The sequence below is a fragment of the Salmo trutta genome, chromosome 14 (assembly GCF_901001165.1).
Source record: "Salmo trutta chromosome 14, fSalTru1.1, whole genome shotgun sequence".
Lineage (NCBI taxonomy): Eukaryota > Metazoa > Chordata > Actinopteri > Salmoniformes > Salmonidae > Salmo > Salmo trutta.
Window position 1 is genome coordinate 37,259,611 of NC_042970.1, and position 19,302 is coordinate 37,278,912.

General features: G+C 41.5%; 2 protein-coding genes across 3 annotated transcripts in view; both read right to left on the reverse strand.

The window, feature by feature from the left end:
* Positions 1 to 13,903, reverse strand: part of LOC115207971 (probable Bax inhibitor 1) — a 28,369-nt gene extending 14,466 nt beyond the window's left edge. For both annotated transcript variants that reach the window (XM_029775631.1, XM_029775630.1), the window contains exons 1-3: positions 13,759 to 13,903; positions 7,642 to 7,740; positions 7,075 to 7,183 (exon numbers count right to left, since the gene is read on the reverse strand). In XM_029775631.1, coding sequence (XP_029631491.1) covers positions 7,075 to 7,183; positions 7,642 to 7,697 — 165 coding nt within the window. In that variant the 5' untranslated portion in view covers positions 7,698 to 7,740; positions 13,759 to 13,903. The remainder of the gene's footprint in view (positions 1 to 7,074; positions 7,184 to 7,641; positions 7,741 to 13,758) is intronic.
* A 1,223-nt stretch (positions 13,904 to 15,126) lies between these two features.
* LOC115207973 (advillin-like) overlaps positions 15,127 to 19,302 on the reverse strand; it is a 31,640-nt gene continuing 27,464 nt past the window's right edge. Inside the window, exons 19-20 of the mRNA XM_029775633.1 lie at positions 15,910 to 16,020; positions 15,127 to 15,649 (exon numbers count right to left, since the gene is read on the reverse strand). Coding sequence (XP_029631493.1) covers positions 15,536 to 15,649; positions 15,910 to 16,020 — 225 coding nt within the window. The 3' untranslated portion in view covers positions 15,127 to 15,535. The remainder of the gene's footprint in view (positions 15,650 to 15,909; positions 16,021 to 19,302) is intronic.

A 19,302-nucleotide genomic window follows, 5' to 3' on the forward strand; every position in this document is an offset into this window, starting at 1 on the left:
AACTTCAAGTTCCTTGGTGTTCACATCATTAACTACCATGATCCAAACACACAAAGACAGTCATGAAGAGGGCACGACAATGCCTATTCCCCCTCAGGAGAATAAAAAGATTTGGCATGGGTCATCAAAACGTTCTACAGCTGCACCATCGACAGCATCCTGACTGGTTGCATCACCGCTTGGTATGGCAACTGCTCGGCATCTGACCGCAAGGCATTACAAAGGGTAGTGGGTACAGCCCAGTACATCAATGGGGCCAAGCTTCCTGCCATCCAGGACCTCTATGCCAGGCAGTGGTCAGAGGATTCCATGTGTGTTATTTCATAGTTGATGTCTTCACTTATTATTCTACAATGTAGAAAATAGTCAAAATAAAGAAAAACCCTTGAATGAGTAGGTGTCCAAACTTTTGACTGGTACTGTACATCTCACTGTTTTTTTATGCATCGTCAAGACTGGATGGCAGATTCGGGTAAGACGATGAGAGATTGGGTGTGTCTTAACAGCTGGTGGCGCAATCTCTAATGATAAGGAAGTCTCAAGTTTTTGCTCACCTGAGTTAGAATACCTAATGATAAGCTGCAGACCATACTATTTACCAAGAGAGTTGTCATCAATATTTACATTAATAAGTGCAACGACGACGTCGTCCCCAGTGACCATATCCCAACCAGAAACCATGGAGTATAGGTAACATCCCCACTGAGCTAAAGCTGCCGCTTTCAAGGAGCAGGACACTAATCCGGACACTTACAAGAAATCCCGATATGACCTGCGACGAACCATCACACAGGCAAAGCGTCAATACAGGACTAAGATCGAATCCCACTATGCCAGCTATGACTCTCGACAGACGTGGCAGGGCTTGCAAACTATCACTGATTACAAAGGGAAATTGCCCAGTGACACAAGCCTAACTGACGAACTAAATGCCTTCCATGCTCGCTTCTAAGCAGGCATCTCGAGCCATGAGAGCACCATGTGTTCCAGATGGTGATCTTGTTCTCCCTAGCCAATGTGACTAAGATCTTTAAACAAGTAAACTTTTGCAAGGCCGCGGGGCCAGACGGAACACCAGGACGTGTATAGTCCCCGTCCCCAAGAACGCCGTTGTCACCAGCTTAAATGACTGTCACCCCGTAGCACTCATGTCTATAGCCATGAAATGCTTTGAGGCTGATCACAGCTCACATCAACACCATCATCCCAGACACCCTGGACCTATTCCAATTTGCATACCGGCCCAACAGATGATGAAATCTCTATTTCACTCCTCACTGCCCTCACCCACCTGACCAAAAGGAATACCTCTAAAGAATGCTGTTCATTGACTACAGTTCAGTATTCAACACCATAGCCCTCTCCAAGCTCAGGAACCTGGGACTGAATTAGGGCTGAACCCATTAATTCAACTGGTCGATAGGCAGTTAGTCAACTGAGATTTTTGAATTGAGAAGTTGCAAATGACTTATTTCATGGCACACGAGACACTGGTCTGTTGGCGCCGGTCTCAGACTAATCCATTGCGGAGGCAGCGGGATGGCACAGTCATCACTCTAAGACATGCATTGGCATTGTAAGGCACCTGTGCCGCAAGGGTATTTTCCTCAGCACGCCAATCAATTTAAGTGATCAAATAAGTGAAATTGCATTGGTTCCCCATACAATGGCTACTGCTTTGGACCTGACACCATTTGTGAGAGAATTCCTTAGGCCTACAGTATGTGTGAAATAATGGGTCTTCGGTAAACATTTTAAAATGTGTCAAGGGGAGTGTGGCTTAAGAGTCCCCCCCAATTCATTCGCATTTATTTTATCGCTTCATTGTGTGAATTGTTTGCCTCTGATTGTTAGTGTCCATCAATTCACCATTTCATACATAACCAGTAGTACATTTAACCTTCATTTCTAATCTCCAATGTTTGTTTGTTGACGGTAATCTGTTAATGCATTCAATAGGTTATTACTAGTTGTTTCCTGTTCTCATTGTCAGAGTGGACAAGATGTTTGAAGAGCTCACAACCTATGCTACACTTGTGAGAAACAAGTTTTAGTTTATTTCATTCCATTTCCAAGTTTTTTTGGGAGCGTTCCTGTCTATGTTGAGTAAAGACGCACACCCGATTACACATAGAAAGAACTAGGCCTAGACTACCTGGCCTGCGAGCATACAGTGGGGAGAACAAGTATTTGATAACCTGCAAAATCGGCAGTGTTTCCTACTTACAAAGCATGTAGAGGTTTGTAATTTTTATCATAGGTACACTTCAACTGTGAGAGACGGAATCTAAAACAAAAATCCAGAAAATCACATTGTATGATTTTTATGTAATTAATTTGCATTTTATTGCATGACATTAGTACTTAATATTTGGTACAGAAGCCTTTGTTTGTTCCCAGTTGTTCTGAACGTGGCATTTGTCCCCTCCTGTACTTCCTGTACTTCCTGTTCAACCATGAGGGCATGGCTGTGCATGACTCCAACACCATCATTAAGTTTGCTGACGACATGGTTGGACTGATCACCGACGACGCTGCCTATAGGGAGAACAGAGACCTGGCAGTGTGGTGCCAGGACAACAAACTCTCCCTCAACTTCACCAAGACAAAAGGAGCCCCCCCCATCTACATCGATGGGGCCGTAGTGGACCGAGTCAAGAGCTTTGTGTTCCTCTGTGTCCACATCTCTAAGGAATTAAAAATAGTCCAAAAACACCCACACAGTTGTTTAGAGGGCATAATAGTGCCTCTTCCCCCACAGCAGGCTGAAAAGATTTGGCATGGGCTTTCAGATCCTCAAAAAGTTATACAGTTGCACCACCCACTACAGAGGGTTGTGAGTAGAGGTCTTTCCGGATCCGCATGTACCCGAATACCCGTGACTCAATCCAGGACCCAAATGGGTCCAGATCCAGAATCCTAAATAATTTCACGGGTCTGAGTCAGATCTGATTGTTACGGTCTTGAGCATGTGCAATTTTAACTGACTTGGCTGGAAGGACTGGTACAGATCTGAACATGACTGCTGCTGTGTGGAAACATTTTATAATTTATGCTGCTGCTCTTCCTTTTCACGAGTAGAGCGTTGCACATGTAGCTTGCTTTTGACCAGTCATAAGTCATCAAAGCAGCAATAGGCTACAGTCAGAGCCTACTCCGTGTGGCAAAAGTTTTTGGACTTGTGAAGACCTCTAATGGTGAGAACAGACCAGTACACCACTGGGGCCTTGCTCCCGCCACCCAGGACCTCTATACCAGGCAGTGTCGGAGAAAGGCCCCTAAAAATGGTCAAAAACTCCAGCCACCAAAGCAATAGAGTTCTACGCTACCGCAAGGCAAGCTGTACCCTTGCACCAAGTCTGGAACCAACAGGACCCTGAACAGACAGTTTACACCCCAAAAGGCTAAGAGAGAACATTGCTTATGGAGATTTCCAAACAGTCTGCAGAATTTGCAATCAGTAAACAGACTAGTGTCAAATCTGCTGAATTGGGAGTCTCGCTTCTTGAGCCAGGGTTACAGCAGTCAGGTTCTGAAAGAAGCAGGGACAAGGACTGGACGTCTTGACAGAGAGGACTTTTTGTAGAGGGGAGCTCCTCGTGATGCACCAGAGAGTGTACTTTGGTCTAAAATGTAGCACTGAAGCAGAGAACATTAAAAGAATCATTAAAAATAATTGGGGAATCATGAAAGTGATACGCTACTACAAAAAGTCATCCCAGAGCCACCAGACATAAGCTTTAAGAGAAGTCTTACCCTGAATAACAAATTAGTCCACAACTACCTTCGCAGCAGGTAGCCTAGCGGTTAAGAGTGTTGGGCCAGTAACCAAGAGGTTGCTGGTTCGAATCCGGAGCCGACGTGCCCTTGAGCAAGGCACTTAACCCTAATTGCTCCTGTAAGTTGCTCTGGATAAGGGCGCCTGCTAAATGACAATTGTAAAATTGTAACTCAAAAGATTTGGCTAGAACACAAACCCAGGGGCTCTTTTGAATGCAACTAGCACGCAGTATCAAGTCAAGCCTTTCATTAACTGTAAAACCACTCATGTCATCTACCGATTGGAATGTCCACAGTGCAAGGTATTCTACATTGGACAGACAAAGAGACGCCTTCAAGACCACTTAGTGCAGGGGTGGGCAAACCTTCTGGCTCAAGGGCCACATTGAGTTTTTGAAACCAAGTGAAGGGCCACATACTATATGCGTGACAAAACATGTGAAGCCTTCATTCATTTCCACATCGACATGCAACTACTAGTGTACTGTAGGTATACATATGCTTGCAGAACAATTCTACCCATGTACCATCTCTACCCTTGTTTTATGAACAAATTTCACAATATTGATATAATTTATAATATCACAGAGTCAAAACACACACAGATCCTGCATCTCTACCTTTGTAAAGTACAAACTTAGTCACAATATGCAAACTTAAAAACAGATATTATAAACGACTGGAGACATGCAAAATGTAACAGTAGATGTAAAAAAAAAAAAAATATTCTAAAATTTGAGTGAAACATATGTTAAGAGCATCGGTTTCATTTGGAATGGTTTGTTTTTGAAAGCAGATTAAGGAACAATTCTCATCTCAATTGCAAGCCATATTTACAGTTATCCAATTACCACAGCCTAAGCGGGCAGACACCCTGTCATACAAGTCAGAGCCCCTGGTTGTTCCCATCATTGAGTCCAACGCAAGAAGTTCTCATTTATTCCTCTGACAAAAATGTAAAGTTGAGCAGTGTCTCTGATGTCAGTACTATCATCCAGTGCTATAGAAACAAACAAAAAAGATCAAAGCCATCCGCTTTTTCTTCAACTCGGAGATTAGCCCATCACCTATCACTTCCATGCGCCTGGAGATTGTCTCGAATTGGCTTTTACTCTCAGGACAAAGTACACCAGCAGTCTCCACCATGCAGTCTTTCACAAACTCCCCTTCAGCAAAAGGCTTGCTATGCTTTGCGATTTTATGTGACACTGTGTAGCTTGCCTTAGTTACAGAGTCTTGAGTAGAGCACCGTTTAGTAAACGTCTTTTGTTGGGCTTTTAAGTTTGTGGCAAGTTGAGGCCTTCCTTGCCTTTTCCTGAGAGGACAGATGTCTAGCGTAGTTAGTATGCTTGCTTGAAAAATAAAAATGTTCTGACTGTAGGCCTAAATACAGAGCACCCTGCCAGGCTACAGCGCCATCTATTGGAGGTTGTTTGTATATCATGGAATGAGTAATTTTAGGCCAAAAGATTGTAACTCAAATATAATATTTTTTTCTTCTTTTTTTAAATGTCTCGCGGGGCCTCCTGAGTGGCGCAGTGGTCTAAGGCACTGCATCAGTGCTAGCTATGCCTCTAGAGATACTGGATACTGCATGCACGCTGACACGGTCGCCAGGTGTGCAGTGTTCCCTCCAACACATTGGTGCGGCTGGCTTCCGGGTTAAGCGGGCATTGTGTCAAGAAGCAGTGCTGCTTGGCTGGGTCGTGTTTCGGAGGACACGCGGTTCTCGACCGTCGCCTCTCCCGAGTCCATACGGGAGTAACAGCGAAGGGACAAGACTAACTGCCAATTACATACAACAAAATTGGGGAGAAAAAGGGGTAAAGAAAATGTAATTATAATAATGTCTAGCAGGTTGGATTGAAGCGGGCGGGATACGGCCCGTACTTCGCCCCACCTTAACGGGACACACGTACGCCACACAGGTAGGCAACAAAGACTACCCCATAGATTGTAACTTCCATCAATGTAATTGCCTGCATCATTTCCAATCTACACCCTCATTTTTATAATAATAAAATAAAAAGACACCGTGGCAAGGGACTACAAGTACTTACACCATGGCAACCCTGCCTCCCTACAAGCTATGGGTATTGATCATGTTCAGGCCTAAATTAGAAGAAAGGGGGACTGCTAACCCAAAGGGAAAGTTTGTGGATTTACAAACAACAGCCCACTAAGTACCCTGGTTAAAAAGGAAGATATGGATTTTTCACAATTCCTGTAGGGTCTTAGTGGTCCCTTTGCTGTCATCTAGTGGACATAATGCCCTATGCTATGTTTGGACTGTGTTGGTCCATGTTAGCCATCATCTAGTGTACTATAAATGTATGACTCTCCTATTCTCAATGTTTCCCACTCCTATTCAAGGCTAGAATGACTTTGTTTTCTAGTGGTTCTAATACTTCTGACCTTGATGTGCATTTTGATAGCATATCTATTTCAAAGATGAATGCATAGTGTTGTTTACTAGGTGTTGTCCAATTAATTTGGACTATAAGCTGTGACCACTCCCTCTTCAATTAGGGTTGATTGGAAAATGGTTTGTTCAAAAGACGACATTGTATATTTGTACTCCCCCGATGAAGGCCATGCAGCCGAAACACGTCAGAGTATTTCAATCTTTGTTCCATTAAAACATGCCATACAAATAAAGGCATTTTAATTCATTAAATGAAGTGTGCTTTGGTTCTCTTTTCGATAGCTTCTACCCCCAAGCCAATAGACTGCTAAACAGCTAATTAAATGGTTACCCACTGCTGCTACTGTCTATGATCTATCCTGTTGCCTAGTTACTTTAACCCTACCTATATGCACATAGCTAACATAGAAAACGATGGTGCCGATAGAGGGCTGCCTCGCTTCTAGTCCTTACAAGCATTTAGCTAAACTCGCAATAACATCTGCATGTGACCAATAAAACTTGATAGCTACCTCAACAACCTCATACCTCTGCACATCGACTCAGTACTGGTACTCCCTGTATATAGCCATGCGTCAATTTTTTTGTGAAAAAGTATCTACATTGTTGAAAAGGGACCAGTAAGTAAGCATTTCACAGTCTACACCTTTTATTTACGAAGCATGTGACAAACCAAGTTTCATTTGAGCCATTTGTGATTTGAGCTATTTTAATTGAAAACAATCCCAGTAAGGTACTTAATTGTTACCCAGGAATTATCTGATATTGAGATAAATAAAATAAAAACGCTGCATTGGCCCTTAAATATCACAGCACACTAATAAAAGCGCTTCAGTTTGGATGTACTTGTTCCCACTGCCTCTGCTTACCTGGAAGAACCTGGTGATGACGTGGACGTAGGCTCCTGCTGCAGCCACAAACATGCACAGGGCCAGGCTGGAGTAGACATTCTTCAGGTGCAGCTGAGTGGAGTGGGAGCTGTATTGTATAAGGAATAGATGGATAGATTTTACTTTTCTTCATTAAGTTGCAAGACAAGAGAAAACTATATTGACACACTCTTCCACATACAACACCCACAAAGCCTAACATCCACAGATTAATTGATGCATCACTACCCTACCCCACATTAGCTAGGTTTGTAGCCTGAGTGGAGCGGGAGCTAAGATAAAGGGGAGAGTTTTTAATTGTATGAGGAACAGGTTTAGCTCTACAGAAAATACACTAACAAAAAATGTCCGCCTCCTTATCAGTTAGGCCTATCTAGTCATATTCTAATTTGGTAACACATCACTGTCTGTAGCAAAACCAGTTTGTGACCAGTACAGACTGCTTCTGTTCAATGAATGACTCATGATGATGATACAGTCATGGTGACAGTGAGTCTCCTTACAGTTATCAGACATTGTGTCGAAACAGTAAACCAAGATACTTACATTTGGGAAAATTTAAAAAGGGAATCAAAATTTATACTTCGATCGAACACGTTCATCTTGTCTGGATTTGGTTGGACCCTGTCACAGGAGTAAAATTTCCTGAAACAAAACAGATATGAGATGGACATTAGACATTGCTGTTGATTAGTACAGTAATGGAATAAATACAGCTTTCTTTTTTACCCCCTTTTTTCTCCCCAATTTCATGGTATCCAATTGGTAGTAGTTACAGTCTTGTCTCATCGCTGCAACTCCCGTACGGAATCAGGAGAGGCAAAGGTCGAGAGCCACGCGTCCTCAGAAACACAACCCAACCTAGCCACACTGCTTCTTGACACAATGCAAATCCAACCCGGAAGCCAGCCGCACAAATGTGTCGGAGGAAACACCGTACACCTGGCGACCTGGTCAGCGTGCACTGCGCCCGGCCCGACACAGGAGTCGCTAGTGCGCGACGAGACAAGGATATCCCTGCCGGCCAAACCCTCCCTAACCCGGACGACGCTGGGCCAATTGCGCGCCGCCCCATGGGCCTCCCGGTCGCAGCCGGCTGCAACAGAGCCTGGGCTCGAACCCAGAATCTCTGGTGGCACAGCTAGCACTGCGATGCAGTGCCTTAGACCACTGCGCAACCCGGGAGGCCCAAATACAGCCTTCTTAATTTAGAAACTTGAACTAGTCTACATGTCCTGGAATGGTAGAACTGAAAACGTGTCTGCATCACCAGCACCAAAAGTACATTGTCACTTCCTATCTATTCTGGATCGCATGCTTTGGTAGATCAAATAGATAGAGAGTTAACGTTAGCTGTTGTCTGAAAATGAACAACTGTAGCCTCCTCCACTTATGCAAGGAATTAATTGTTTTGATTAGCCTAAGTTACATTGCATTCATTACTTAGGTCTTGCATGGGGGCTTTGCCAAAAAGATACCGACCCTACAGTCACGCTTATTTACATTGAGCTGCACTGGGGTAGGAACGCAATTATGGTTAAATGTGGATAACGACTGCCACTTCAGCATGCTTGTGGCACAGTCAATGCCACGCAGGGCTACGGGCCAGAAGGTTGACGTTTCGCTGACCACCAGAGACTTGCTCAATCTCCCTGCCTGTCTCATTACACTGCGATCAGAGCCGGCTGCAGACAATGCTCAGCTAGAGGTAAATCTGATTTTACATTTTGATGCCATATTTATATAAAATATATGCAATGCAATTTCCACCAACAGGTTTCTGTGCCAATGCACCACACAACAAAGCATACTGACATCAGGCACTTCAACATCATGGTTTTCAACACCACAATAAATAGACTATATCCAACTCCACAAACAGAAAATACAGCCCTCCCTACCTTTGTAGGCTTTCCCAGTATCGAAGGCTTGGCAATCTCCGAATGTCATTAAACTTTTTGGTGTTTTGTAACAGATGTCTCTTTCCATTCATCAATTGGCCGCTGCACAGTTTGGATTGATTTTGTCAGTTAAAAAAATAAAAAATACACAACAACTTTAAGTGACCGGGATTGCACAAAGTCGGGGACTTATTTCCATTGTGGTCCCCATTTTTTTTTTACATAAATAGATTTTCATGTGAATATTCTAGAGCCTCCACTCTTTGGGGAAGGCTTTCCACAAGATGTTTAACATTACTGTGGGGACTTGCTTCCATTCAGCCACAAGAGCATTAGTGAGGCCGTGCATGCCAGTCAAGTTCTTCCACACTGATCTCGACAAACCATTTCTGTATGGACCTCGTTTTGTGCAATGGGGCATTGTCATGCTGAAACAGAAAAGGGCCTTTTCCAAACAGTTGCCACAAAGTTGGAAGCACAGAATAGTCTATATTGTCATTGTATGCTGTAGCGTTAAGATTTCCGTTCACTGGAACTAAGGGGTCTAGCCCGAACCATGAAAAATATCCCAGAACATTATTCCTCCTCCACCAAACTTCATAGTTGTGGCAGGTAGTGTTCTCCTGGCATCTGCCATACCCAGATTCGTCTGTCGGACTCCAGAGAACTTGTTTCCACTGCTACAGTCCAATGGCGGCCAGCTTTACACCACTCCAGCAGACGTTTGGAATTTCACATGGTGTTCTCAGGCTTGTTTGCAGCTGCTTGGCCATGGAAACTCATTTCATGAAGCTCCCAACGAACAGTTCTTGCACTGACGTTGCATCCAGAACTATGTAGTGAGTGTTGCAACCGAGGACAGATGATTTTTATACGCTACTGCACTCAGCGGTCCTGTTCTGTGAGCTTGTATGGCCTACCAATTTGCAGCTGAGCCGTTGTTGCTCCTACACATTTCCACTTCATATTAACAGAACTTAGTTTATTTTATTTAACTAGGCAAGTCAGTGAATTACAAGTTCTTATTTACAATGACAGCCTAACCCGGCCAAACTCTAACCCGGAACACGCTGGGCCAATTGTGCACCACCCTATTGGACTAATCATGGCCGGTTGTGATACAGCCTGGAATCGAACCAGGCTCTGTATTGACACCTCTAGAACTGAGTTGCAGTGCCTTAGGGGCTCCCGAGTGGTGCAGCAGTCTAAGTTTACCGGGGCAGCTCAAGCAGGGTAGAAATGTTGACGAACTGACTTGTTGGAAAGGTGGCATCCTATGACGGTGCCCCGTTTAAAGTCACTGAGCTCTTCAGTACTGACCATTCTACTGCCAATGTTTGTCTATGGAGAATGCATTGCTGTGTGCTGGATTTTATACACTGCAGCAACAGGTGTGGCTGCATTAACCAAATCCACAAATTTGGATGTCCATATACTTTTGGCCATATAGTGAGACAGATAACCACAGAGAGATATGCTGGTGGCATGTTGTGACACAGATGCATTTCTTTTTGTTAGATGGCTACGGCTAGGCGAAAATGGGCAAAATATCATATGGTATTTTTCACAGTATGATGGTATTCTATGCGCCAGCAGCATACCACCCTGCATCCCACTGCTGGCTTGATTCTAAAGCTAAGCAGGGTTGGTCCTGGTCAGTCCCTGGATGGGAGACCAGATGCTGCTGGAAGTGGTGTTGGAGGGCCAGTAGGAGGCACTCTTGCCTCTGGTCTAAAAAATATCCCAATGCCCCAGGGCTGTGATTGGGGACACTGCCCTGTGTAGGGTGCGGTCTTTTGGATGGGACGTTAAACGGGTGTCCTGACTCTCTGAGGTCATTAAAGATCCCATTGCACTTATTGTAAGAGTAGCGGCGTTAACCCCGGTGTCCTGGCTAAATTCCCAATCTGGCCCTCATACCATCACGGCTACCTAATCATCCCCAGTTTACAATTGGCTCATTCATCCCCTGAAATTATTCCCCAGGTCGTTGCTGTAAATGAGAATGTGTTCTCAGTCAACTTACCTGGTAAAATAATGGTTTATTTTTTTATTTATTTAAAAAAATAAAACAATTCTGTGTTTTTGATTAATAAAAGTTCTACATTTGCTTTATGAGTAGTGCGTGACCCTAGGGTGGCAACAATTTTTTTCAATGGGTCTTTCTCCATTCAGATTGTTTTATACTGTTCAATTCAACTTCAACCTAAAATAATTTCATGCATTTCCTGCACTCATTTGAGATCATTTCCACACTGCCACGATATGTGCAAAAATACTAGGCCTTATTTTTAACCAAATGTTGCAATTGCAATTTAGATGAAAACACTTGGGTGAACTTTTGGAAAAATGGAAATAGAATGTTTATTATAATATAAATAACAGTAGGCACTTTGTATAGAGTGTTGTTTGCCATGGACTAGTTATTGTGACAGGGTAGGAAGCAAAGTGATGTTCAGTGTTTCCTAGGGGACCCTATAATCTTTGGCTACATTAAATCTTTATTCATATAGCCAACATTTTCATGCTTCGCCTATTCCTCTGACTTAGAAGATACTGTTGCACAAACATGCTGATTAAAGCCTACACCAGTACTGGTATCAGGCTGTATTAGCTAGCTACGTTTGCTCTGACTCAGTACTTTGTAGCGAGAGAGATATGACTCAAGTAGCGGAGTAAAATATAAAAATGGACGTTACACGTATCATATTTAACAAACCAAACATTCAAATACCGTTATAGAAGGTAAAGTAAAAACCCAAACCGGTTCATGCATAAATACCAGCATATAAACATAGAGGCTAATTTGTTAATTTTGAAACATAATATTTTCTAGAAAGATAAACATATTGTTATATGCTAACCAGACATGCCGCGTTTGTCGCAAAATAAATGTAGAAATCCATGTTATTCAATTATTGCGCGCACCAACGCGTTGCCAAGGGCTAAAATAGAAGTCACTCCTATTTCTGACGCAGATCACGCTGCAAGTCCTGCCTCTCCCATCTCCTCATTGGTTTATAGAAGCAGGTACCCACATGCCATCTCCTCATTGGTTATACCCACGTGGGTAATTGAAAACAAAATGTTTTGCTGGTTGTCGTGGTAATACTATGAAAGTGTAGATGCCAATCACCATATAAGTTCAAATATGAAAAAGCCTGGAAGTAGGAGAGATGACTAGAAACGATTCGGTTGGCCGTTTTGTGTGTGGATTAATTGTCTGAGTAGAGGACCTTGTGCATTTCAGGTAAAATAACAACTCAATGTTTATATCCCAGGACAAATCAGCTAGCAACAGCAAGCTAGCTAAATAGGACAAATTAGCTAGCAAGTGGAAGCTAACTTGATACATTTCCATACATGTTTAATGCTTTTTGACCTGTCCCCAAATTAATGTCATTGGTTCAGAGTTTGTTTTGATATTTTAACCTGCTTGTCGTGATTGCGTTTGGTGTAGGGGCACAAAATACATTTATGTACGACAGCGCACGCGGTTTGGGTTCCGTGTTAGATTATAGAAGTAACTCTGGTAGGCCAGAAACAGTCTTCCTCACCTCTAGTGGAGTCAGTTGGAGCACCGGGGCACACTGCCTTCATATCATAGGCCTGCATTAGCTAAAGCATACTAATAGCCACGCCATACCAAACGTTTCTAAACTTTATTAGGGTAATATCAAAAAGTTGAGACATTGTTTATTGGGAAAATGAGCAGAGGAGCGAATGTAAACCAGGAGGGAAAAAACTCAATACCCTACCCTGTGCCCCCCAAAAATTAAATACACAACTCAAAGGGAAAAAAAAGAATAACTTGACAACCGTCCCCCACAGTAAATGTCGATCTGTCCCTAACCGTAATCGTGTTTTGACCAAGTGCAGCTCAGTTATGGCCTTCCTGGGTTCAAACCTCAATTCTGAGTCTCAAATGTTCAGATTTACTTAGCTAGCTCGCGACAGTTGCTTAACCCAAACACACAACTAATGTAAATAGATCTAGGCCTAAATCACCCCACCCCCAGTAACTATAAACTATTACGGCTAACTACCGAAAAATATTTAACAGCTCTGTCTAATGTGATGAAACATTATCGTAATCGCACACGAGTTAACAATTGCCCAGTTACATCAGGCCACCTACGCAATGGATTCAACATGACAGTAACGTTAGCTACTTAGCTGTGAGAGGACAAAGTGTAACTAGGAAGCTACAGTAGGTAGCTAATTTCAGGCTACAACCTATATGTCATTGGCAATTTGAGTTAGTCAATTCTACCTAGCTAGATATTTGGGTAGTGTAACATAATGCTCCCAAACCATGATTCGGCTAGCTGAAGGGGGCGTTGGCATGATAGCCAGACATAACGTAACTTGACGTCAAACTATCCTAGCTAGCCAGCCAATTTGGCTAACGAAGGCCCCCTCCCCCAATCAAGCGAATGGTGATTATACGAAACAGTGAGCGAGCTAGCTAACGTTCACTCGCTAAATTCCAATTGCCAACAATAATATAAGCACAAGTCTACAAATAAAACATTGTATCAGGACAGTTTGTTTATATTCATCGACAACAAAATGTGAGTCGAATGTCAGCCATTTAGCTAGCTAGCTACGTTACCAGTAGCTGCCATTGACATTGCTGGCTAACGACGTTTTACTTCTCGGTCTTTCCTGGCTCTTCAGTATCACGTCAAAACGACAATAACCTCAGGTATCGTTTACAATTTACTGGTTGGCTGCATTAAATATACTTTAATTAACATACCTGATGTCAATATTTCCACAACGGTGAGCAACAGATTGATTTGCAAGCTATTTCTTTCCACACTTCAGCCTTTTGATGCTGTCGTTGTTTCAAAGCGTACGTATGAAAGTTATAGGGTATGGCGTGACATCGTAGGAGCTAGATAGACACGCCCCGAATATAGTGCAACAAAAGTGCAACAGTTGCATGAATTGCATTGAATAAACCTTTATACAGTGCCGTGAAAAGTATTGCCTCCTTTCTGATTTTCTCTATTTTTGCATATTTTGATACTGCATGTTATCAGATCTTCAACCAAAATCTAGTAGTAGTTAAAGGGAACCTTAGTTTACAAATAACAAAAATAAATATAACAAAAAAAAAAAAAAAAAATTTTATTTATTTAATTAACAAAGTTATGCAACACCCAATTCCCCTGTGTGAAAAAGTAATTGCCCACTTACACTCAATAACTAGTTATGCCAGCTTTAGCCGCAAATGTTGCGTGTGCCCCATTATGCCTGGCGAAAACCAAACACTGCATTACACAGTAAGAACCTTGTACCAACTGTCAAGAATGTTGGTGGTAGTGTGATGGTTTGGGGATGCTTTGCTGCCTCAGGACCTGGACGACTTGCCTTAATAGAAGGAAACATGAATTGTGCTCTGTATCAGAGCATTCTACAGGAGAATGTCAGGCCATCCATCTGTGAGCTGAAGCTGAAGCGCAGCTGGGTCATGCAGCAATGATCCAAAACACACAATCAAGTCTACATGAAAATGGCTAAAAAGCAACAAATGCGAAGTTTTGGAATGGCCTAGTCAAAGTCCAGACCTAATCCCAATTGAGGTGTTGTGGCAGGACTTGAAACGAGTAGTTCATGCTTGAAAACACACAGATGTCGCTGAATTAAAGCACTTCTGCATGGAAGAGTGGGACAAAATTCTTCAACTACAGGAAAGATTTAGTTGGAGTCATTGCAGCTAAGGGTGGCACCACCAGTTATTGATTGTAAGGGAACAATTACTTTTTCACACAGGGGCGTTGGGTGTTGTATAACTTTGTTTATGAAATACTTATGTAATTGTTGTGTTATTTGTTCACTCAGGTTCCCTTTATCTAATATTAGGTTCTGGTTGAAGATCTGATAACATTCAGTATAAAAAAATATGCAAAAGTAGAGAAAATCAGAAAGGGGGCAAATACCTTTTCACAGCACTGTACATTTCTGTTATAATTTTTTTGGGGCATAAAATATATATTCCAAACAATTAAATCATACATATGAATGAGTGTTTGACTTTGACATTATTAACAACAATTGATTGAAGCTGGATGGGGAGGTGTACTCTAACTCAGGACTTATGCACTACAAGATGAGATACACATAACATTTCCCCTTTTTTATTTGTATATTAAGTTACTCCATACCATATTACATTCAACAAAACTACAGGAGATATGGTAGTAGTGTGTGGTCGGAACTCAGAAGAGTCAATAAAACAATCATTCAGAATACACATTGACTTTTGGATTAGGTTGATCGTATTCAACATGGACATCTATATGCTTAATTGAGAGGCAGACATACAGTATATAGTACAATATAGGGACATCTTTTTTAAATGCACAATTAGGAACAGACAAGTGCAGGTTTTTTTTTGTTGTTGACCAACTGTCATTAGATTGAAATAATAAGACATCAATTTAAATGAATTTTGAACAAAGTACAATTAGTATGCTTGGCAAATTTAAACATCTGGAAATTGGTACAACATGATGAGAGATGAATTCCCCTTAAAATAAGCCTTTGCCTTTTTTAATGCTCAGCTGCTTCCATTGAGGCAGGCTGGCAAAGTGGTCTTTAGACATTCCAAATATGGCACTGAAGTCTGAGTCTGAGAGATGTTTCTGGAAGACGGAGGAAAGAGAGAGAGACCGAGAGAGAAGGAGACCATTGTTATTTTTCAAGGCAACATTCAAGTGTAAAGAATACATTTGTCAAGACAATTTATTTAAAACCAGCTATAATACACCGTAGCTCATGGTAGTGTATGAAGGAATCTACTTTTCACACTTAAAAAACTACCGAGCAATATTGCGTCTGAGTGTATCAGTGTGGCAGTACTTTGAACACTAGTCACTTCATTATAGCAGCTCAGAACACCGACCTCCTTCTGGGTGGGGTCGACACCCTCAGGCAGCTCATTGGCTAGTTTGTTGATCAGGTCCACTGATGGGTAAGACTGGAAGCTTTTCCTGGTCTCTACACCATTCTGCCCCTGAGAGAAAATAATTTTATTCAGGTTTGTCTGCACAAAAATGTTAACACAATGGTTGTCGAGTTACTACATAATAGTTGTGTAATCATTTTTCTTCATACAAGCTCTCTGTTGTAGCCTATCACAAAACTAGCAGTTGTATCACAACCAAAATGGCTTATAAATGTGTTGTACAACCTTACCCACTGTCCACAAACATCAGTTCAACGCAGTGGGGAACCATGAGTTCACGTTGTATTTGTTTTTTGATGTATTTTATGAAATTGTATATGTAGAGCTCTCATGTAAAAGAGACACTGGTCTCAATGTATACATGTTTTTTATTACATTTCGTTTTGATTTCTATTTCATCTTTAGAATCATTTTTTATGATCTTCTGATTTCATTAATACGAAAGAGAAAACAATATCCAATCAGGATTTTATTTGGTGGTCCATTGGTAGAAAAATCTAGCTAGTCCTGCCAGCCATTGGCCTTCAAAATCTGGACAGAAGTCCTCTGCCATTCAACCAAAGACTAAAACTGCTTCTCTAATAGAAATCCCTGATCACACTTGTAGGCAATGTCATGGCAACATTGGCTAGCAATGCTTGTGCTCCGAACTGCGCATGTGCAGCCATCAAATCAAAGGCACCCCTTTAATATAAAGTTCTTTTTGACAAAATTGAAAGCGTCTCAGTTTGCAATTTTCATTGGGTTGGAGCAATAACATGTTCAACTACTTAAGACATTGGCTCAAATCTAGGTTGTGCCTTTAGATTCCGCTAAAATTAACAACTCAGGAAAAATGTTTAACTTCTTTCATTGACTTCTCTAACCCCAGCCTGGTCTGCTTGGTCTGGTTCACAAGCGTTCCCAGAAGTCTCGCAATGTTGTGCCTCTGGGTTTAGAAACTCTGTGGTTCAACTGTATCAGAGCAGAATTTTGCCAAGAGATGAGTTCAGATTGGTTTGCCATGTAGCGTGCTTCTGTATATAATATGAGCTGCTCGGTATGTGTAGGTAATTCTTTCTAACACATATTTTTTAAAGATATCACAAAGAACTGCAAAAGTGTTGCAAATGCTTTCCACTTTCTGGAGGACGATCATGCCTTGCTGACTCTGACTCTGAAAAAAATCTGACAATGAGAAAATACCTGATTTAGGTAAAAACATTTTCATTGAACCAGACATTGTCGAGTCTTCTGATGACAGTGATGGGGAAGAAACAGCGATCAACAGTTTTGTTGCCATGGAAGAAGTTGATCGAGTTTTGAAATCAGTGGAATGCCCGGTAAAAGCAGAGTATGATAGCTAAGGAGATGGAGAAAATTCTGGCTTTTGATTGCAAATATGCGGAGGGAGTATAAGAGAGAATACAGAAGGCTGTTCTATAAAACACCTGTCTCCGGATTACATCTGCAAACTAAGGGTTACAATGGCATCCGTGACAGAGAGGGAGAAGCGTTCATCCATGTATATGGATGAGTCTAGCTAGCTAAAATTTCAGTTATTATATCTAATTTGGTCAGAAAGTTGTTTTAATTGCAAGTTAAAGCGTACTGTTAGATAGCTAGATTACGTCAGCTGGCTGGCTCGCTAGCTAACGTTACATGTACGATCTGTGGAGTAATATTCTTATCTCAGAAAGCCATTTGCATTGCTAGTTATAGCCTAATGTTAGCTAGTTAGTTAGCTAACATTGAACCTAGTTGGTTAGCTACCTGCATATTCATGCATGGTAGTAACGTTATGAGTTGGGATTATGGTTCATTGTTTAGCTAGCTAGCTAAACGAAAGACTCCACTATGCAAGTAACCATTTCAAGGTACCGTTTAAACCTTCTGTATTTTGTGCATGTGACAAATAAACAGATTTTATTTGATATAGTGTTTGGGGGTGGCAGGTAGCCTAGTGGTTAGAGCATTAGGCCAGTAACCGAAAGGTTGCTGGATCGAATCCCCGAGCTGGCAAGGTACAAATCTGTTGGTCTGCCCCTGAACAAGGCAGTTAACCCACTGTTCCCTGGTAGGTCATCATTGTAAATAAGAATTTGCTCTTAACTGGCTTGCCTAGTTAAATAAAGAAATACAACCTATTTTTTTTTATTTTTTTTTTACAAAATTTACCAAGGATGGCAATGTGAAGAACAACATGAGCTGCACCAAAGTAAAATTAGGATATAACGTTAGGCCAACGAGACAGTGTCCAAGTTCTAAAATTCTCCAGTAGAATGCCCTGCTTTTATTTTGTGACACTCACAACCATAAGCTATTTTTTTGTAATTAGCTCGCTATTAACTGTAATAATTTCAAAAAAATTGCTAACATTAAGACTTTGTCAGCCATGATATGGTCATTATTTGAACTGGCTAGCCAGCTAAGTTAACGTTAGCTAGCTAACAAACTAGAAATTAACCAAAACATTGTTTAGAAAGTTGCTTTTAGATGCCTGGTTTGCTAGATTGGCACATACTGAATTCATTTTTAAATGGATGGGTTTATTGGCGTTAAAATACACAGTTATGCTGTTTTGGACCACCAGGCTGCTGATGTCATGCAGCCTGTCGTTTTTGTGTTTATAATTTTTCATAACAACAACGGCAAGTTTGATGTCGGACGACAATAGAATGTTTGATGTCACTGCGAAAACTGTCTACTAGTATAAATCAGCCTTTAGACTTGAAATCTTTGATTGTTTAGTACACTACCGTACTCAGTCTGTTTAGCACATGGCCTCACGTGAATCCTTAAAGATATGGGAGGGGCAAAGGCTTAAGAGGGTGTGAACGTTGATGAATGGGTGTAGACAAAGAAGAGCTCTCCAGTAGGTGTATCAAAACATTTAAGGGCCATTTATTTCAAAAGTGGGGTTACAAGTTTATTCACTTTTGAAGCAGAATTACATTCCCATTGCTCCTCAACTGTAGTGTATGATATACCATTTTCTAGCTCTGAGTCTCTACTTTTATCCAATGTAAAAAAACACAATTTAAAATGTTGGGACATAAGACCGAATCGAGCCGGTCGGTCCCAAATGGGGTCACGGGAGAATTTCCAAAATCCTGAGGAAAGAATATATATAGTACCAATCAAAAGTTTGAAACACACATACTCATTCAAGGGGTTTTCTTTATTTTTACTATTTCTACATTGTATAATAATAGTGAAGACATCAAAACCATGAAATAACACATGGAATCATGTAGTAACCAAAAAACTGTTACTCAAATCAAAATATATTTTATATTTGAGATTCTTCAAAGTAGCCACCCTTTGCCTTGATGACAGTTTTGCACACTC